Here is a 23112-nt window from a genome sequence, read left to right on the forward strand (position 1 = left end):
CTTAATTAAGGCAGAATTTTAATTAGATATGTGTAGGCATGTTGGCATAAGGTAGTTTGCACAGTGGTAAGTCATATACTTGAAAGTATATACTTTAATTGTAATTTAGTGTCTTATTTTGCAGCAGTTATTTCCCCTTTGTAAATCTCACTGTGGTTAAACTAAGTATTTTGATAAAGTGTATTTAATGCATAGATTTTAATAAAATAATCCATGCACCCTCTTACAAAGTGAGGGACCTCTAGCTTACAGTTTCAAATCTACACTCTAATTTTACAATAGCCAACCACAGAAACCAGAATGTAAAATAAGGATAACATCACTGACCTCCCAACTCCCACCTTGCCATTGCAGCTGATGTACTGTGCAAAAAGACTAAAATATCTGTAGCATCATAAGGAGAAAAAAAAGAGAAGGAAAGAGAACCTGAGAAGCTGACAGAAGAGGGACACGAGAAGAGACAGCTCCAACAACTAGTCTCCGCTCTCAGTGCTATTTGATGTGTTCTCAATAGGAAATGCACATGCAGTTTCAAATTTTTAAACTGCCAGTCTGAACTCTTTACCATCAATTACAGGACTGCACTGCAGGGAACAGAGCCACACATTTGGGTTTGACTCTGCACTTCTTGTTAGCTGCAAAGTGAATGTGGAATTTCATGTTGCAGTGGCAGAACTGCTGGGGGGAGTTCTTGCAGCTGCAGTTAATATGAAATGTTATGGTGATTCTTGTTTCAGGGAAAACTGTTTACAGTCACTCATGTTCCCTTATGGATGTCCTTTACTCAGTGCCCAAAAGCACCAAGGAGTGAATACATGTGGGATCTAGTTACCTGTTCATGGTCACTTGTCTGTGACATAGAAGTCTGACTATTGTATTCTCGTTGCACCTACTGGATTCCTTTTGTTTAGCAATAGCAAACTGTTTTTTGGATAGATCTTTAAGAGTTAACAGTTGCTACACTACCATCTTTTTGAGACAAAATTTGGTTTGCTTCAGTGATGCTCATTGTTTTTGCTTCCTTATCTTGGATATTTTAGGGCTAGATTCTCCCTTTTGGAATAACAGAAAGATGAATATGACACAAAATATGCTTTAATGTTGTGGCTGCCCTATGTAGCGTAGGGACCTCAGTAGATAAATCATTGACGTTCTTAAGAGCACAATCCTTCTTGCCTTGACAGAAATACATCCCTTAGTGTTTTAACACTGTCAATTGTGTCCTTGCTTATCTATAGAGTCCATAACTTTAACCTTTTGTAGCACTGTTTCTTCTGATGTTTTTACACATGAATTTCTATTCATGAATTATTCATAGAATTATGGAATCATAGAATAGTTTGAGTTGGAAGAGATCTTCAAAGATTATCTAGTTCCAAACCCTTTACCATGGACAGGGACACTTTCCACTGCACCAAGTTGCTCAAAGGTCTATCCAACTTGAAATTGAAAAGTTCCAGGAATGGGGCACCCACCACCTCTCTGGGCAACCTGTTCCTTCTTCCTACTATCTAAACCTACCCTCTTTCAGTCTGGAGCCATTATGCTTTGTCTGTTGCTATATAGCCTTGTAATAAAATCCCTCTGACTTTCTTGTAGGTCCTATTAGGTAGTGGAAGATTGCTCTAGGGTCTCCCTTCTCTTCTGCAGGCTGAACAGCCCCAACTATCTCAACCTCTATTCATAGGAAAGGTGCTGCAGTCCTCTCTTGCATACCAATCTTCATATTTCTTTTACAAATATTTCCAGTTTGAATTGTTTGAATGGTAACTTAAGTGTATATAATCGACTAGATTACAAAATAATAGAGAACGGAAGACATATAGCCGTAAAAGATGTAGACAAAGTATTTTAATCATTTATTGGCTGAGGACACGATGGTCAGAATGCATTGTGTGACACTGAACTTACCCAAATATCATATAAATTCTACAGAAGAAATCATAAATAATTGGATTAATGTTTTATTGACTTGGACATTGTGAAAGCCTAAACGAGATAAGGATGCATCTGTTGTAATGATCCATTAGATCCCCAAACAAACCTTACAGAAGACTGAGCAAACTGCAGGATAATCGTAGAGCTTTTAGCTATGTTTTAAAATAAACACAATGGGAGTTGGATGCAAAGAGCTGCAAGCATTTATCTTATTTTTTGTTACTCATGTATTCTTATTATACCGGCAATTTTACCCTGTAGTGTCATAAAAGTAATATTCAGTTACATGCTCTTCATATACCAATTAATCAGAGCTGTTTTTGAAACAGCCTGCTACAAATGAAGACACAGGCTACTCTAACTGATGCATTTTCTTTTTAATTTCCACTCTCTCTATAGGCATCTATCAACATAGACCTTTTATCTCTGTCCGTGGTTTTGTGTTCAATGTTAAGCTTCTTTTTCCAAAACTCATTGCAAAGCAATTCAATCATCTTATTCACAGACTTGAATAAATTATTTCTGGCATATGTCTTTTAGAAGGAATAAAGAAGATTGACAACAAACAGAGAAACTGAAGACAACAGAACTATAGTGTTGTAAATATTCCTATTCATCAGTGAATAAATGTATAGCCTAATTCTTGTCAATTTTGATTGTAGTCTACTTGTGACCATCAGATCTTGTCATGCTAAATTTAGATATTCTGCAACACTACTACTTGAATAATGGAATCTTCTACAAACTCTCTTTTAATTGGAAGATTAATATGTAATTTTGACTGACTTAATATACTAAGACTTTTCAGAGACATTTCCCCACATCAGATGTAACTTTTTAGTAAAGCAGTATAGGGGATTCAGACCCTATTCCAATATAGATAGTTTCTTCTTTGGAAAGGTAAAATCTTAGCAATCTAGTCAGTTATACTAATATTTCTGAGCAAGAAAAGTGTAATTTTTTGTCTCACAGAATTAAGGAAAAATATGTATTCCTTTTAGGATTTTTTTTAGGAGAGCACTCAGTAAAATATTTGTCAGACCTAAATATACTTTTTTAAAAAATTATTTTGTAGAAAGGCTTAATCTCTGAAAGAGGAGTTATGCACACCAAATCCCTACCATCTCTTCCTTCATTTCTTTATTAATTTATTATCTGATCCTTATGTTCTACTGATAAACATAGTTAGAAAAGTCTATATGACCACAGATATGAATAATTTATTATTTATGCAGTATGAATATACTACTCAAATCTATGAAAATTTAATTAGTGTACTTACAATTGTTTGTAGAGTCTTGTTTCAGTATTTGTAAAATATTCTCACATTAACTGATTTTTCATTAAAAGGAGGGAGAGGGGCACTGACGTATAAAGACGTGTATGTTAATAAGTACATATGGCATGAGTTAGACCTATACTATGTTCATATACACCAATAGTATTTGTTTAGAGACAGAGTGAAGAGTGGTGTGAATACAGAGAATACAAAACTCAGAAAATCAGATTTTCATTGACTTCCAAGGGCATGCAGTGCAGAAGTATAGACAACTAATCATAAAATGGAGAGTGAAGTAGGATGATGTCTAAACGTGTTTGGGGACAATGCTAAGAAAAACTGTATGCATTATTGTGCAGAAAAACAAATTAAGTGAATAACATTTATTCTAACTTTAAAAGTTTGAATATACCTGCCTATATATAAGGTTGCACCAGTACAAATAAAATCAGTTAGAACTCTAATAAATTGGTTGTGGAAGTTGCTTAAAAATATTACTCATGTTACCTTCTAGATTCCATTGGCAGCAAATGGTTCTCTAACTCTTAAGTGGATTTGAAAACATTTCTGAGGATGATAATGCTAAAACTGCAGTCTGGACAATTCTCTTTTGTCAGACATTGCTGAAGTCATTGATCTGCACATGCTGTATCTTCTTGTAACACAGTATTGAATATTGATGAGCTATGTCTGTCTAGATAGGACATAAAAGAAACAACAAAGGTGTATTGTAGACTTCAGAACTTAAAAAAAAAAAAGTGTTTTAAGACACTTTACAAAGGTATTTCCTGTAGGACTGAGGTTTTGCCTGTTTCTCCACGGAACCATGGTAGTCTGGAGGTGTATTTGTAATCTGTTATCTCCCCAGGGACACTTTCACTGGACTTAACACATTTAATGCCAATGTTTGTTTGTGTGCCTAAAAAGTGACAAGCGAACCATGTCTTCATTCTGTAATGCTTGCATACTTGTCCCACTGTAATTCCAGAGATTATGAGATTTTTTTTTCAAGCCGTGATAAATGACATGAAAGGAATAATCAGATTTCTTGAGAGTTTTAGAAGTCATTTGCTTAAGTTCAGCTTTTTCCTTGCCGTTTAATCTGAACCTTGCAACTACGTAACTATTTACACTCACGTATATTAATATTTAATTCAATTGATAGATGACACTAAATTGAACAACATTTACTCCTTAAAGAGAAATCAAGTTCAATACCAGGTTAAAAATCACCTCAGTGGAGTTAAAGGCATCTGATGAAAAATGAGACCAGCAAATCATTTAAAGAGAACAGAATATTCCTAACTTCTAAAACAGACTGTATGAAAACCATAAAGTGATTACTAAGGTTGAATCTCTAAAACTTTGTTCAGTATCTTTGACAGTCTTTTGTATGAGATGATTTGGGTATTACCTTTACAAATATGTTAGGGTTAAAGATGTTGCCGGTGAGACTTTGAAGTTTAACTTTCATAAATTATATAGAGATTTAAGTCTACTAAAACTGAATTAGTAACGGTTTCTTGAAAGTTCAGTTGATTCACTCGTGTTTCCTTCTTAATTTGATAGTCTTTAGATTTAAATAGATATGAATCCTTGGAAGCTCACATTTCTAGTAATCACAAGAACATCACATGCTAGTTAAAAATATTTGGGGAATATAGAATTTACAGCACACAGAGTTGTTACTAGTTTTAGTTCCACCTACGGAAAATGAAGTAATTTAGAATATTGAACTAACTAAAACGTGTTAATTTGCTTTCTAGCCCAGACTGTTAACCTGAGTTCATGGTTGTAACACTAGAATCAGTATTGTCTTGTTTCAATGTCCTATGTTCAGGAAGATATTGTATTTGAATACCTTTAAATCATTGAAAAATTATTTGCTATTTACTACTTACCACCCCTACTTCATAACCCAGGACACAAGGAAGTTCCCAAACCTGTTCTACTTTTATTCACTGCTTTCTTTAGCTCAGTATTTTAGATTACTGTATTATTACCAATTTGAGGTGGCTGAGGTTAAATTATTGAATGCCAATATTCATTTTCATTAAATGCCAATAACAGCATTTAGTGTAAAGTTGTGAGTTACGATAACTATTTCTGAAGTGTATTTATTATTTATTACTTCATGAATTAGTTTACATGTATATTTTTAATGAACTCTGCAATTTGAATGTTTTTCTATTTATGGGATATAATGGACCATGTCAGTTACTTTTTACTACTTCTGTTTTCTAGTAGGCTATTTGAAATGGTTTATAGAGCATAATTCCAAAGAATAAATTATCTTGTCAGTACACAAATCCTCCTATTTACATATGAACATAGCATTCATATAGAGACCAGACATTCTTCTCAAATTTATGCAAGCATAAATTTATGTTCATGGAAGTTTTCAAACAGCAAATAGCAGGGAATGTAGCTAAACAGCTCTAGACCAGTAGCTGTAGGTGTTCATTTTGTTTATTAACCAAGGTCTAGTTTTGATCTTGTTCGTGGTATAGAAAACAATTCTAACATGTTACAAAACCAATCTGAGGAGTATGTTTTCAGCTGATCTGTACCTGTAAGATCACTTAAGCTCTTGCTGAGATCCATTAGCCTTGACAAAGCAACAATGGAAGGAATGGTGCCTGGCATACAGTTTATTAAACTTGTCTGAAAAGTTTCATTTCTATCATTCCAATTTCTAAACCAAATAGCCATGCAGGACTAAGTACAATGCCATGAGGGGTGTTTGCACTGTCTGTAGGCATCGACATGAATTCCTGACACGGGATGCTAGGCTCCATCTGTGGGTAGGGGAGGACCGCTCAGAGGTCCTGCTCCAGAGGTGGGAGAGTAATTATTGAGCAATCAGCATAAAGGAGCTCTCATATGGGATGAACAAGGTTTATATAACCTCATCCATATGCAAACAGTCCAGTGAGTTGCCAAAGCTGTGCCAGCATGCCACCCACTCAAGTAACATCTTTATTATTCATTGAAAGATGCCGCAGTTTTCTTTTGGTGTTGCAGAGTCTGTGTTGCCAGGGGATAAATATTACAGAAGGCAGTTATAGAGTTTTATGTAATAAAGCAAGTTCCTATTGAGAACCTAACTTCTTGTCAGGGAGCAGAGAGGGCTGGTTGTAATGTAATGGCAGTGAGCTGTGCCCTCGCTCACAGGGCACAGTCCCATGAGGTCTGCACACAGTAGGCAGAGCCAGGTACTGGTAACATGTTCCACTGAGCACTCAAGAGAGGCCCCTGAGAGATGACCTGGGTCCAGGGTCCATTAAGGGAGGAGCCTAGACAAGAGCAAAAGGAGATCGACTCAGAGATAGGAATGGGACAAGGCTGTAACATGGGTTCAGTCTTTGCAGGAGACAGGACTGGAAAAAGCCTCTATGTATGTCCAAGGGGTCCATCCAGGAAACAGACTATCTACAGTGTACATCCAGCATTTATCCAGCAGTTAAGGCCAGAGGCAGAGCTAGGGGCCAGCACTGCTGTGGCATTGCTGAGGCAGGGACTGACTGCCACATGCTGAGCTAAAATGGGGTGCTGGACCATGGGCAGGGTGAGGGAGGCCTGGGGAGATGCTGAGCATGGGCAGCAAGGCCCATTGGTGCCTTCAGAGCCCTGAAACCTCTGTTTTTTATTCATTATTATAATTTTGTCTCATCATCACAGTGAAATGTGGTAAATTATTCAGGATTTATAGATTAATTTCTGAGATTCTGAATGTTCTCCCTAGTAACAAGCAATAGAACAAGAGGAAGTGGCCTCAAGTTGTGCCAGGGGAGGTTTAGACTGGATATTATGAGGACTTTCTTTACTGAAAGGGTTGTCAGGCATTGGAACAGCTGCCCAGGGAGATGTTGGAGTCATAGTCCCTGGAGGTGTTTAAGAGATGGATAGATGCTCCATTTAGGGAAATGGTCTAGTGGTTGAAAGGGCTGGGACAAAGGCTGGACTCAATGATCTTAAAGGTCTCTTCCAGCTGAAACAATGCAATGATTCTATGATTCTATGTTCTAGGAAAGAAATAGGTGAGGGGGAATGTTCAATGTTTTTTTTATGATAAAGAGCTTCAAGTTACCTTTGCTCCCGTTAAAACACACTTTTTCCAATGCAAATTTAGAGTATCATCTGTACAATTAGTTATTGGTTAATGTTGAAGAGCTAATGCATGTAGAAGATATTATATTGTCCTGGATTTAATCTATTAAAATGTTGAAGTTGAGTTAGAACTACCTCAAAGACCTAAATCCAACCTAATCTCAACTCTAGACAAATCTCAGGCATAATTAATCTTAAATAAGTACCTTAATTTTAAAAATAACAATTTTTTTACCTGTTTTAAAATACTTGAAAGGAGACGTGAGAGGAGAAAAAAAGAACAAGTGAAAGGAAAAAGGTAGATGTGAAACAAACCAGCAGATTGTTGTAGTTACGGATTACAGATGATTGTCATGGTTTTGGTCCAGCTGGACGCAAAGACCCATGAGCAGCCGCTCTCTCACTCCTCTCTCTCCCAGCAGGTCAGGGACGAGAAGACTAATCAAGGGCCTTTGGAATTCCTTAAGGGCACAGAAGGCTCACTGAGCACTTATGGTCTCAGGCAAAAGAGACGGGACTACCTGGGGAAGAAAACAAAACTTAATCCATTAACAAACAAAAACATAATGAACAGAAAGCAACACAGAATGGGACAATTATGAAGAGCAAAACTATCAGTCCCGCCATTGCCCTCTGTGGGTTGCAGGGGAACATCTGCTCTCTCACCACAGGCCGCAATAGGTCTCCAGTCCAGTAATCCTTCTCCTTTCCTCCTTCACTGACTGGGAGGACCATGTGGTTGCCTCAATTGTGTGCCGCCCTTCCATCTCCCCCAACGTGCTATTGATTTCTTCTTCTTAAATGGCAGAGGCACCAGATTGTACTAGACAGGGCCAGAGATGCATCCAACTCAGAGCTGGGGAAAGTTTTGACAACTGTTTATGGGGGTCAATATTGCAGCCCCTTCTTCTGTTAACAAGAAATGGCTCCACACAAATCCAACACAATGACAAAAGAGCAAATGATCACAACTTAAAAGGACAATAAGTAGAAGCAAAAAAAATAAGGAAGGTAGAAAAGGAATTATAAAATGAAGCTAGAAAAAACAGGAAGAAGAGAAGGGAACTCATTCAAAGGAGAACTCTAAAATCTGGTACGTTATGGGTAAGGGAGCCTCAGAGTGCAACTAGGCAAAAACAAGAAACAAGTGAGACAAAGCGCCACACTATCTTAGATTGATTTTGATTTTTAAAATACCCACAGGAGGAATCTTTAATTTTTCATCACATATACTTTCAAGATTCATATTTTCAAATATACGATTACTGCAGTGTTAGTACAGGTGTCTCATTCAACAGCTCTCCACAAGACCTTGTAGCAGTTAACAAATCTATGAAGTCACTGTTACTAACTGTAACAGCTTAATGGCTGTATTTACCTTTTTCAAGATATCTCTGTGCAATGAATGTTCTTTCAAAATGTTTTTTGAACAATTTCTTCAAATATTTCTCTGTTATCTAGTTCTGCATGTTTACTAGTCCAGTCTTGTTTAGCACAGAGCCACACAAAGATTTGCACAATTTTGAATTTACATAAATTTGGTTTTATGGTGCCAGGAATTACAACATAAAGGGTTGGGCTCGTGTAGTATTTTTAGCAAGAATATGTAGTTTGTATATATATATGAACATTTAGTGTACTTGTTTTTAACAGTAGTCTAAAATCTCTACTGAATTAAATAAAATATTTCCATTGGTCATGCTTTCATGTAAATTTGCAAGATTTTTTTTCTTGCTAGACAAAAACAGTGAAAATGATTACTCATAGGTGGTGAGTGTAGTGTTACTATTATCCTGCAGAAGTTCCTGAGGCAAGCATAGAAAATGGTCTAAGAAACTAACTCCTTTTTTCAGAAAATGTTATTAACTTTCATTGAACTCAGAATAAGGACATACACATTTTTCTCTTGGATGTGAATATGATTCCTCAAAAACTGACAGGCAATTGAAAACTCCTTATCCCACTGAAGGAATTTATATTAGAATAAGTTCATAGTACAGTGGGGATCCACTGAGATGTGGATTCGTATCACCTGCTCAACACTGACTTCAGCAGTAGGAGTTCCTTCAGTGCTCTTGAGGAGGGGAGAAAAAAAACAGCTCAATTCTAATTGCATCTTAACTGATTTTTTTTTCTAAGTGCAGTACAAGGTTATAGTAACCTATTAACCTTGTGGTGACATCTAACATGAAGAGAGATATTCCCTCTGTTTCCTCCATTTCCCGTAGAACAGAGTCATGGAGTGAGGAGCTCTCCCTGCAACCCTCCTTATCCCAGCATATTTAATGAATCATCAAGCTGTCAGGAAAAATCCGTGAAGGAGTATTAAGCATAAAGGCATAATTTCTCTTTCAGGAAGGCACTGATCTGCAAATAGCTGGAAACTGGGAAAATGCTAGGAAAGGATCACTGCGTGTCCATCTTATTTTTATACTTTTCTGCAGGCATCTAATAGTAGCCACTGTGAATGCAGTTGGTAAATGTCTGAAGCTAGATGAAGCTAGACAGAGCTGTGGTGAATCTAATGCAATTGATCCTGTGGTGTCACAGTGAAACATCAATCTGCTCTTAAAATAATTCTTGCAATTCAGGAGGTTGCATCTTATATTTCTGTAGGCCAGGAATATAAATCTGACTGAAGTCATGTCTATTACAATGCTGTGTAACATAGTTTGATTTTCCTGTTGTCTTTAGAAATAAATTATCCCCCAATTTTATCCCTTTAAAATACAAAATCAGAATCTAGAAAGGCCAACTGTATCTCAAGCAGTCTTGCTCTATGGTGATATGTCTCACCATATATATTGCTCAGCATCATAGTAATGATACTCTTTAATAGAACAAGGCACCCTGAGTCCCAGTTCAGTGGTTGTGCTTTACAAAACAGGTATTTTCATTTTCCAGTAAGAAATGTCTTTCTATCCCTCATTCACTAAACAGGGTGGGCTCTGAAGGAGACTAAATCAAAGGTCCCAAAGCAATCAACTGAACATGAAAAATATCTTAACTTTGAAATGTCTGTAATAAAAATATGTTTGATGATGGAGTGGAGTACTTCAACAGAGCTGTTCCTGGGTGAATGATACATCAACTGTCAGAAACACAAACCTATAGAAAGGCCAATGGGGTTCACAAAGTACATTTCACTGATGATGAATGATCTGTCAAGTAAAATGAATTGTCTTTGCTGACTTGGTAGTTATAGTTATTCTAGATACAGTTATTGTTCTTACATAGTTGTAATATTGTAATAGATATTGGTATAAAAATGAGAAAAGAACTCAGAGGATGATTTTCCTAGTCACTGAGGGTTGTTCCATTAGTTTGCATTAGCTGTGATTTGAGACACTGTGCACTGAGACACACATGAGCAATGAAATGTAACCTTTAGATTATAGATAGTGTTATTTAAATTCAAGGAATTTCTATTGATTTTGATTTATTTCTGTATATGCCATGAAAAATGTTTCTAAAAATATTTTCAGGAAAATATTAAGCATCACCAAAACATGATCATCCAAAATGATATCATTATCCAAAGAGCTAGGCTGCTGATAGACGTTACAGATTTTATGTACGACATCCAAGTTTTTCAGAAGTTTATGAAAAAGATCATTTAAAATCTAAGCATTTTTAGTAGCCTAATATTACAACTGAAGTGCAAAAGATAAAGCAAAACCTTTCATACATTTCTTAAAACCTGCTATACTTCTCCCATAATAAACTTTAAATTGGTCTGCTGGATGTTAGACATAGTTTTTCTCAGATAACATCCTGTTCCTAACTATTCTTATCTCCTCTCCAGGAATACATGTTAGATTCATTTACTCACTGGAACACACAGTCATGTTAACTTTGCTGTAGCACAAGTTCTGTCACAATGTTGAGAGAGCATTTATTTTTTATCTGTCTGAAATCTTAAATACCAAGAGGAAAATGCTGTCCTACACAGTGTTGGAAAAGGCTGAAAGCTTTAATAATAATAATGTTTACAATACTTATTCTACCATTAATTTCTTCTCCAGCTCTGCTAAACTGGCCATGTATTTGCTTAAAAGATTCATCCTTTCATATTGTGCTATAGTTTCCACTCAGAAATTTCCTGGTCAGTATCTACTAAAATTTTCCAGATTTTTATTCCTTAACACAAGAAGTGTTTACCAATGTCCAATGGGTATTTACCTAGCTAAGAAAACGGTTTATAATAATCTATTCATAATGATTATGGATGCATTTCCTCTACAAAATAATCACTCTATTTATTTCTTTTCCTCAACCAAAAATTAAAAAGAAAGGAAAATACTCATTTTTAATGATAGAGACAATAAAATAGAAGGGACCTGCAATTCCTTTGCGTTTAGAGCAAATCTGCCTTGCAACATGTTTGAAATCATGTGCTTTCTGATATCACAGATTCAGTCAATTCCAAACCCTACAATAAAGATATTCTGAGTCTCATTGGGAACAAGACATCTTGTAGAAATTACTGTATAGCATACCAGATGGCATCTTTTTTGCAGACAGCACTTCAATGTGCTTCTACTGCCTTGAGAAGAAAGAACCAAGTATTGCTCTCCCTATAAGAGACACATGCACCAGTTTTCCCATGCAGGAATAGGTACATCTTTTTTGATTGTGGTATCACAGAGAGGGAGGTTCTGCTTCCCCTGTCCTCTGCCTTGATGAGGCTTCATCTGGAGTATTGTGTCAAGTTCTGGGCTCCCCAGCTTAAGTGGGACAGGGAACTTCTGGAGAGAGCCCAGCACAGGGCCACCAAGACGATCAGGGGCCTGGAACATCTTTCATACAAGAAAAGGCTGCGATAACTGGGGCTGTTTAGTCTGGAGAAGAGGACACTGAGGGGAGATCTAATTAATATTTAAAGTATATAAATGGTGAATGTAAGGAGGTTGGGGCATTCCTTTTTTCAACTGTATCTAGCAACAAGATAAGGAGTAATGGAAAGAAGTTAGAACACCAAAAGTACCATTTAAACATAAGAAAACACTATATTACTGTGAGGGTGACAGAGCAGTGGCACAGGTTGCCCAGGGAGGTTGTGGAGTCTCCTTCCTTGGAGGTCTTCTAAACCCACTTGGACACATTCCTATGTGACCTGACCTAGGTGGACCTGCTTTGGCAAGGAGGTTGGTAAAGGTCCCTTCCAATCCCTACCGTTCTATGATTCTAAGGATTATCGTGAATTTTATGTTCTTTGAAATCATAGGAAAACACAGTAGTATGAAAATGTTTTTCCATTGAGACCATCTCATACAGTTTGCATGACATTTTTCAGTATCAGGACTAGCTTTAAGCATAAGCAAAGAGCACTGATAGGGCTGGCACTGAATCATAGACTAGCAAAATCAAGAGGTTGTCTTCCAGTCTTGAAACAATAACGCCTATTCCATTTGCACTGGCTCAGAAAAAATATCAAGGCAGCCTCTCTAAGATAAGCCTCCTGGACTGGCAAAGAACAAGGAGATCTAAAATTGCTGCAAGTTGCCTTAATTAAAGATTTGATCCTAATAAGCAAATTCCTGGCTCTATTCTGTGCCTTGATTCACCTTTACTATTATCCTTGTCAGAAGAAGGAGAGAAAAAAAGTCTTGTAGATAACAGGATACTCAAGCAACAACACAATAGTCAGGGATAAGGACAAGGCAGCAAACTGACTGTGTTTCTTCTTATTTTCTTTGCCCTTGCTGAGCTACCTTATGTTGTGTTGATGGGCTCAGATTTGTGGTTATATTGGCAAGGGACAGAGCTGGCGAAGAGTGTGCAGTGGGACCAGAAGTGCTATAATCATCCAGTGCTGGGACCATGGAGATAGTTAGACATTACTGACAGCTAGATGAGGAAATGTGTCTGGGGATCCACTCAAAAACTGAATTTTGCCTATATTTTTGCTAGGCATTGAGCCAAGCACTTCTCATCACTGGCAGCATAACTTCCATGCTGTTTATAGTAAGTAAAGAAGAGGCAATTTGACCACGAAACTGATATATTGAGTATTGGCTGTGGCTTATTGTGAGCAGAACATTTTATGGGGTGGGGGGGATGCAAGGGGCATAGACATTTGTGTCTGTGCATATGTGGGAAATATGGCAGTCAATTATGCAAAATCCTTTCAAAGAGTGGGATTATACTTCACTATGTCTCTTTCTGGTATCAATTTTTTCTGCTTAAGGGGGAAAGTGGAAGACAGAGTCAGGAATCCTTTTTGAAGCAATTCATGATTTCTCAATCAACTAAGAAAAATTTAGTATTTAATTCTCATCTTGTTCATTTTGTTCTCAAATTTTTCTTTGAAGAGCTTACTCAGCCTTTCAAATTAGCTTACCAAAGAGAAGTCCACTGTAGTTCAACTCAACATAGCCTATCCTTCTCCTTACAGTCTTGTTACTGACTAGTCACAACCCAGAAGGGATTATGTTCTGGTTACGTACAATGCTTCAGAATAGAAAAAACTCTGCGAAATAGGGAAGATTTACAGACAGATGTGAACACATGCATTTGTATCTCCATGAGACCTAGATTCCTATCAATTTAGTATATCTGAGAATATTATCCTTTAATCTGTTTCAAGGACATTTAACTATTTGTGCAAACTCTACTCTTACCTAAAATACACGCTTTCTATTTCATATATTCAAATACTACTCTTATTCAGTACTTGAGAAAACTTCTAAAACTTTCTTCAGCAATTACAAGTTTACCAGCTCCAAGTAAGCTTCCAGTACTTTTTTGAGATACCTGGTGAACCTTCCATATTTTATGTAGTAATGTATCAAATGAACAAGAAGACATGAAGTAATGTAAAATCTCATAACAGATCTGTCTTAGGCAGCTTTCCAACCTCATAAAAGATCTTCCTTGCCTCAGTTAAAATCCTACAAAGTCATTACAGACTTCAGCTTCATGAAATTTTCCACAAATACAAACAGCTATATCAGAGTAAAAGATCATTCCGTTTTAGTCCAAGAACTAGTCAGATTAGAATTGAAACTCTTACAGTTTTGTTCATTTTAAATATCCAGCAAAGTTTAGAGTCTCTACTGCTACTTGCATAGACTTTGTATTACAACATGTCAATCAGACTGTAGATTTTAATTTCTATGAAACATCCCAAGTGATGCACTTGATAGATATCTGTAATATATATACTATTTATCTGTAATATCTATCTATAATTTCCTCATGCCTGGATTAAAATTCCTACTTAGGGATAGTCATTGCTTGAGATTCACAATGTTCAAGAAAAGCAAAGAAAGGTAATTAATGTGTAAATGAAGTTCTACTAGAAAGGATTCTTCTTAGAATCGTATCCTGAATCTAGCCATTTTTTGCCTTTTTTACTAAGTCCTTTGATCCCGTTATGAAAAACAGAAGTTTAGTAAACATTCCTCTCAGAATAAAGGTGTAAAATGCTTCAATCTTGAGAGAAACAGTCTCAAAATGGAAAATTGATGGAAAATACATCTTGAGGTGTTTAGTTTCTTATGCAGAAAAATGAACTGTACTTTCATTTTAAGTTCATTTTTTTTCCAGTTACAGTTGATAAAATATACATCTTTTTTCTAAATCACACAAATCGTATATGTGGCCTCTTGTCATTCTTATTTCTGTAAGAAAACTATATAAACTTACAATTTTGTTTAGTAAAAATATGCTCTTAATTATGCATTTGAAATGGTGACCTTTTCAAGATGAATTATTACATGTTGGCATGAAGGTTTTCACATGTCTTATACTGTTTTATGGTTGAAGAAATCATGCAGATAATCTAATTACTTTGACTAAAACTGTTGTGCCGTTTATGTCTCTTGCTGTACTACAGGAGAGAAACTGTGAAATGGGTTCATTATCAATTCATTAAAGGGTTTTGCTATTAGAAAAGCAGAGATACATACCACTACCTATCTTGTATTAAAAAGAAGGGGAAGGCATAGTAAACCATGCCATAGGCTATGGTTTATGTATCACATTTCTTAATCTCTTGTGGAATGGAAAAATCTACAACAAACAGATATGTAAAACGTAACTGGTATGAAGATTCTATTCAGATTTAAGTGCTCTAGGTTGCTTTTGAATCTTGCTATTTTCTGCATTTGTTTTGACTGCTCTCATCATTCAAGATTGACGCTTGGATGGGTGTGTAGGAGGAAGCAGCAGCAGCAGGCTTACAGCTTGCAGACAAAAAAAAAAATCTGCCTTATCTGATGGCTATTATTGAAAATGCGAGGTGTAGCCTAGGCTGGGTAATGAAGGGGAGAGAGCGAGGGGGAGCAAGAAGCATGGAGCTGCATACTGATGAGTGTAGGAGTACTTGATAAAAAGAATTCTTGCTGCTGGCAGTGCATTGCTCATTGTGGAGTATTCCAACAATCACATATAACGGAGAACAGCTTAGCTGACAGCTTGATATGCTTTTTTTTTTTTTTTCCTTTCCTACTGTATGACGTACCAGTCTGTAGTAAAGATTAATAACTAAGAAATGTAGAGCTAGCATCAGATCTTACGCTATATACTGCCCTGTAAACTATGTTTTACTTCTGACTTTTCTGCTTGCTGAAAACATTAATCTGTCAAGCTGGCGGGCTCCTTTGATACCAACTTTCCCAGGAACACGATGTGGCAATGCCACCTCTCAGCCCAGGACTACCGCTATTATCCAGTGGATGGTTATTCGTTGCTTAAACGCCTCCCTCTTCACCCTCCTACAGGACCCCGATGCCCTGTCCAGACAGTGGGACAATGGTTGGAAAATATTGGGCTACCTCAGTATGAAAACCACTTGCTGGCTAATGGATTTGACAATGTGCAATTTATGGTAAGAAATCTTCTGTGCATAGCTGTGTATATACACTGTAGCTGCCTTTTTTGTCTGTCTCTTATGTGCTTGTAAAAAACCTTAGAGCTATTCTGCATTGCACTAAGAAGATCTGTTCAGTGTTTCACTTTATGTCTAGCTAAATTAATATATAAACTGTCCTTGTATAGACTTCCAAACTGTACACATTACAAAATAGTCTAGCCAGAGATGTGGTGAAAGAAAAAACCTGAATATTAAGGTTTTTTTCTCCCCCTCATCAATCTTCAGATTCAAAAAGAAAAATGCACAGTTCTTTTAATCCGTTGCAGGATTTTCACAGTATGTAAAAGCTGTAAACACCTCTATCTGCAGTACACCACATTATTACTTTTATTTAAACATTAACATCATTGTAATAATGCTTAAATAGCATGCACTGCTATTCTTGCATTGAGAGGTATTTTAAAAATAGAAAACTATTTAATGAAGTGTGCTCTCTATGCAAATGATACTGGATGTCTCAATATTTTTTTCTTGGCATCTTAGATAATCAGGCTATGGGATTCACTTGTTGAAACTTACGCCCTCTGTGAAAAAGTAATGCATTCCTTTTTAATATCCCTTTTTCATGATTAAATCTAGATACGTATTAGGAAAATATGAATGAAATAAAATTTCATGCACTTCAGGATTTACAGTATAACCATGTGGTGTAAAGTAAAAAAGACCTGTCATGCACAAACTTTCCACTAAAATTAATATTGACAGTAAAGAGGGAAGCATACTTGTAAGGCTGTTATATAATCACTTTTCTACCTGCTTCAGTATTCCCATTACTTGAATGTCTTGCAAAAATCCTGACTAGATTTCTTATAAAGTATCAGTGCTTAAAATATTATTGATCACCCCTTTTTATAGATATTTTTAGGAACAATGTATATCTTGGTAAAATTCTAACTTTTCAAAACTTACACCTGGCATTTAAGAAACGTGAGTGGAACAGAATGGATATTATGATTATCCAATCATCCCATTAGTTGTGTTTTTTCTATTTAATTTATTTTGCCAATAATATCATATTGCCAATATCACTATATAGGTTACTGATCAGAAAATTAAGGCACAGATCTCTGCCATTTCCGTGTTAAAATAACTTGGAGGCTTCTTCCTGTTTTTACATGGCTACCATGTGAGTGGATCTTTGCTTATATCAGTAAAAATCATTAGAATGTGTACCTTTAGATACTCTTAAAAACAAAGCTGCAAGTATCTACTCTCAGCTCAGCAATGTTAAAAGCAAGTCTGAACAAAATGCCTTTCAAGATACAGTTTCCCAAAATGTTGCTACATATTCTTATATATGTTGCAGCGTTAGTTACATAAGTAGATGATTGTTTAGCCTTAAAGAGATTACCTAAGGAAATTGTTTACAGGAGGCTGTAGGTGGCATAACAAATGCAGAGAGGTACACCTACCACAGGTAAATGATGAGCACCAGGGGAGCCAAAGAAACAACCCTGGAGGGCTTTCCAGCTGTTCCCTGGCTGTGGAGGGGCCTGAAATATGTTTTGGGGGAACTATAAGACTCTCATTTCCTCTGGCCTTTATGAGCATACTTATGTAAACATACAAATTGTATATTATTCAATACACGAATCAAAGTTTTTAACTATCAGGCAGATTAAGTTCTGCCTGCATACTCGTGTCTTAGCTAATGTTTTCCGGTCATTTTAATTTATGCATTTTCTGAAGTGGCTTGTTTTCAAATATATATCACAGGTAAAATACATAATTACTCTTAATATTAGTCTGGGTAACATGTATATGTGAATGGAAGATTAGACTCTGAAATACGAGTAAACAAAAAGCAGGAAAATTGCCTAGGAATAAAAGATGTATAATTTCAGTAATTGAGGAGTTTCTAATTTATTGATTTCACACTATTTGTCATGCTATTATATATTTCAGTTTTTGTTTGTACCAGAGCTTCAGTATTTCCCATATTTTATTGGAATTAAGAATGATTAAGGAACATCAATTTCTTTATATGATATTATTTTGAAAATCTCAACATTATGTAAGAAAAGCCTCTCATGAAAATTTAAATGACTGGTTTTTAAAATGTTTTCCCATTCTAGGCAAAATGTTAAAGACAAAATTAAACTTGGAAAATGTATAGAAAAATGGGAGAAGAAAGACTGCTATCCTAAGAGAAAAATTCAGATTATTCCAAACTTCAATGTTGTAGTCTTCATTAATTTGAGCAAACTGCTTCACCTTTATTGCAGCAGTTTACATATTAAGTTATATTTTACAATCCTATTAAATTGAATGATTCAAATAGGTTAGCTGCTTTACACTGAAGAACTCTAATATTTCAATGCAGTAAAAACCTTATCAACATATTTGTTCTTCATTCTGTACCATATTCCTGCTTTTGTTTTTCTGGAAGCACATTCTGACCTGCATTTATTCATTCTGTTGCCTAAGCAACAACCATCACACTCCTATTAAGTATGATTTAGTAGTACAGGTCTTACTAGATGTTCAGAACAGGAGAGGGAATATCACAATGATATAATTAATGTTCATGGAATAGCATATATCTGAGAAAAAATATGTTCTGTTTGTAATACTCTCAACAGTAAAATGATATTAATTAAATTAGCATTCTAATTAAAAAGTGTTTTTCAGATAAAAAGATTTCATATTTAATCATTCATTAAATCATAGAAATAAACATTTTGTCTTTAGTCCCCTTAGGGTTGCTGATCAGAAAAATTATTACTGATTAGGAAAGTTATTCACTAGGCCACGCTTAGATTTAGGAAGATTTGTTTATGTTACCTGAACTGTGTGGACTTTATAGTAAGAAATAGCCTGTTTCATGCTAACTTTACAGTGCAAAAATTTTTCCATAGTTCATCAATATATGTTTTTAAAACAGGTTGAAACATAGTATTAAAAAATTAGTCCTGCCTTCATGACCTACTTTATTTTTACTTGCAGCATATTTGCACACATATCCAGTGCAATTCCTACCTACTATCAGTGTCGCGCAGGAATGACACTTGCATAATATTTAGTAGGCCCAAGGAAAATTCAGTCCTAAGACTTGATCCATATGTTTTTGTAGGAGTAGAATCATGCTCAAATATGTGTGTGTGTGTGTATATATCTATTTATATGCACACATATATATATATATATACAATCATTATTAAGTTTGATTTGTTGTGTAATAGGCTGCAGTGTCCTTCAGATGTAAGAATTTGTAGTGACTTTATGCAGAGATACACCATATTTTAATATAGAGAAGATACTGCAGTTCCATAATGTGAAGGCTATTTTGCAGTTAAACTAATCCTAATGTGAATTACATAAATTACATAAATAAATTACAGTATATAAACTAGATATAAACAGTAACAAAACCTAATGAGTCACTGAACATAATTTGATGCATAGGTCCCACAGATATCCCTGGGACATGCTATGATCTTCATGCAGACTTGCAGGCCTACATAACTTGTATTCTGAGAAAGAAGGTTACAGAAAGAAACAGATGAAAAAAACAAATGTGCAAGCTCACTAGGTCCTTGCATGCAGCTTTATACAAGTCTGGGCTCAAAGACTCCATTCTGGATTCACAGAGATAAAAGCAGTTCAATCAAATCACTGCCCAACTGGGACTAGTTCTGATTAAGGACTGTAAATGACTGTTTATAGATTGTTCTAATCATTTAAGATATTCTTAAATTTTATGACTTGCTTAATGATGCAATTTGATGAAGATAATAGATCTTAAAATTTTTCTAAATCCTTGTATGAGAGAAATAGGCACTAGACAACCAAAGGGAGCTAACAAACCATATGAAATATTTTATTGTCTTTTTTGACATTCCAAAATATTGCTCACTAGTAACAACTGATAATCTGACTTGACATTAGACATTAGACTTTTATTTCTGCTGTGAATTTATGGACATGTGTATCTACCACTTCAAGTACTTAAATGGCTTGCATTGCCTGATCTAAGTATTGCTTAAATATGTTTATTTCATTCTCTCTTTTTTAACTGTTGGGAAACTGAGGCATAGAGTAACTGTTGGGAAACTGAGGCATAGAGTAACTGCATGGTGGAATTTATAATTGTTTAAATATTTGAGAAAAGGGGTGCTAGTTCTTAAAATGACTACAGTCATAATGTTTAACAGATTAACTCAATATTCTAAATATAAGCATCTGGCATGAATTGAGAAACTGTAGGGAATCCAGGAGATCCAGATGAGACTGGCAGGTATTACTGAGGAATATAGACAGCCAGACCCTTTGTGATTAGCAACTGGAGTCCAGGTGGGATATCACTGAGCATCTCAGATGGCTCTAGAGTCCTGGTGCTTAATGCAGCTGAAAGTCCTCTTAAATGTTGCAGTTCACACAGAGCTTGTAACATCTCTAGGAACTGAATACAGATATCTTGAGTTTCCACCTACTATCTTAGTTTCATATGCATTTCTTTTCTTTCCAATAACTTACTATATTTGTATTCCTTCTGTGAACTTACCTGCACAAGCATTTACCTGGTTTCACAGTGCAAGGCACGGATTGCCTTCTCAGTCCTTCTTAGCTGCTTGTTTTGGCTTGCTTGCTTTCTTTTTCTTTTCTTTTTTACTAGGTGTGGGTGTTTATTAGTCAGCCAAAGTTTATCTGGAGACTATCCTCTCTTGTGTGTCATTCCTGGGATTTGCTGTCCTGGAATACGTAGCAATTCTTGCCTCTAATCTCTCTAGAGGTCCTTAAACTCTGTATCAAGTATAAAGGACAGAAGCAATTTTATTTCTTCAGAGTGAAACACATCTGAAAGAAATTCTCTGTGCAGTGGCACTTTTAGAGACCACCACAGCTTTTATCCAAAAATACCTGGTGCAGAGATTGATTATTTTGGCAATGAATGAAAGCTTGAAGTAGTGAGTCAGTCTGCCAATAGCTTGCTTAAATTAACTATGCTGCAGATGTTGAAAAAGAGGCCAATGTTTGACAAGGTTTCTAGTCCATAGTGACTTTCAAAAGCCAACTCCTAATGCATTTAGGAATGCAGATCAACCTTTGCAACATCCAGACTCTGAACTCTCCAGGCCCATCATAGATATTGCAGAGACTTTATCAGGGCACTTATGCATGATCTGAAGCATAAAAAGATTTATAGAGCACTGTCTGTGTGTTGTTTACCCAGAAATGAAGAACTGTTTAAGGCAACTTTAAAATTTGCAGTTAATGATATGCAGCAAGCCACGTTTTTAGCACAGTAGAAGGAACACAAATCCCAGCACAATGATGCTGGTATAAACTGTGTTCTAATATTTCTTTCTGGACATCTAGTAAAATGTTAGAATGTATGCCTGAAACCATGAGTTTCAGTCCCCTATCTGGACCTCATTTACAAATTCCAAGAATTACTTTTAGTTTCATAGCAGATCTACAATGTTTGACACTAAAACTGCAGAGCTCCTCGCAGTGCCACTGTGGCCCTGGCTATTTCCTTGAGCAAAGTAGGTCTTTGTTACTCTGCTCTCTTCTGAGTCTTCCTCTCTTTCATCTTGGTATCTTTTTGTGATTATGTCTCCTGAGGCAGGCCAGCTCTTCCCTTTGTCCAATCTGTTAGCCAAACATAGAGGGGAAGAGTAAAAGTTCCAATTTAGACATCTAGATGTTCACCAGTTATTAGTTTAGAACTCAGTTCAGTTGCTCTCATATTGGAATTATTTAAGATGTCTGAGACATCTATATAGACCTGGAAAATATGATAATGGATAGGGAAGACCCATGCCCATCTGGAGCTTCAATTGGATCTCAGGCAATGTGTATTTGCCGCACCTCCAATGGTTCAAAATTTGTATCTGTGGGCAACTAGGTGAAGTACCTAATCAGCCATTAAAGTCAATGGAGCCTAGAATGCAATTTAGCTGACTGGCTGAATAACTATTAGGGTACCTATTTTAGGATAAATTAAAGTAGATTCATCTGGTCAGCTGAATCTCTGTCTAGGCCATGTTGATTTTTTTTTTTTTTACTAGGATGCTATCATGTAAGCATAAAAATTTCAATGGCTTGGTTTCTGTTAGAATCCATCCAGTGTTCTGAAAAAGAAACAAAAGTATTTTTTATTAAAGCTTTTTCTGCTCCCTCAGAATGTCCAGCCCTGGGACTTCAAGATCTTCTTTTTTCATTCTAGTAGGATTTCTTGTTATAAAACCTGCAAAGTGGAGCTCAGATGAGTGCCAGAGACAGAGATCATGCCTGTCATCCTGCAACAGCAACAGCTCTCTACCAATATTCCCATTCCACATGCACCAATTAATTCTTCCATCATGATATTTCTCAAGCTGGTTGAGAAATAGAAGGGTTGCCTACATAGTCCTCAGTATCATTTGTGTAAATAATAGCTTACATTGTTTTTCCCTCTTGAAGTCTCAGATCATTCTTCATCATCCTGTACGAGTACATGTAGATCTGGAGAGGCAGTGCTCATTCCCCAGTGGAAAGCGATTTTAGAGGAATCTGCTGCTCTGTGTGTGTGCACGTTTCTGTGTACACACACATGCTCACCCAGAATTTTTGTGTATTTCATTTGAACAAGTGATTCATAAGGAACCCTTCTCCAAACAAACTGTTGACTATATTAAGACACGTGTATGGTGGATTCCTTGAGAGTCAGAGGCAAGATATTTTCGTCTAAACTTCTCTTAATAATCATGTCTTGGAGGTGAAATCAGGGATTAGTCCATCTTCCTGTCTAATAGGTTTTACTAAGTTAACCTTTAGGTAAGGTTTTCTCTGCTTGATCTGGAATATATCTCTATTTCCATTTTCTTCCTCACAAGGTTATTCATACAAAGCATATTGGCACAACTTTAGGCTGTACACTTGATAGGCAATCCAGGTGCCAATATATGTGGCAGAATGTCCT

General features: G+C 36.1%; 1 protein-coding gene across 18 annotated transcripts in view; it reads left to right on the top strand.

The window, feature by feature from the left end:
- The window catches only part of ANKS1B (ankyrin repeat and sterile alpha motif domain containing 1B), a 431515-nt gene that overhangs the window by 214794 nt on the left and 193609 nt on the right, over positions 1 to 23112 (top strand). For 14 of the 18 annotated variants that reach the window (XM_061989149.1, XM_061989314.1, XM_061989231.1 and 11 more), the window contains exon 1: positions 15960 to 16160. In XM_061989149.1, coding sequence (XP_061845133.1) covers positions 15960 to 16160 — 201 coding nt within the window. Of the gene's footprint in view, positions 1 to 15959; positions 16161 to 23112 lie in introns of those variants that run through there. The other 4 variants (XM_061988906.1, XM_061988958.1, XM_061988983.1 and 1 more) reach the window with 1 other exon arrangement.

The sequence above is a fragment of the Colius striatus genome, chromosome 1 (genome assembly GCF_028858725.1).
Source record: "Colius striatus isolate bColStr4 chromosome 1, bColStr4.1.hap1, whole genome shotgun sequence".
NCBI lineage: Eukaryota > Metazoa > Chordata > Aves > Coliiformes > Coliidae > Colius > Colius striatus.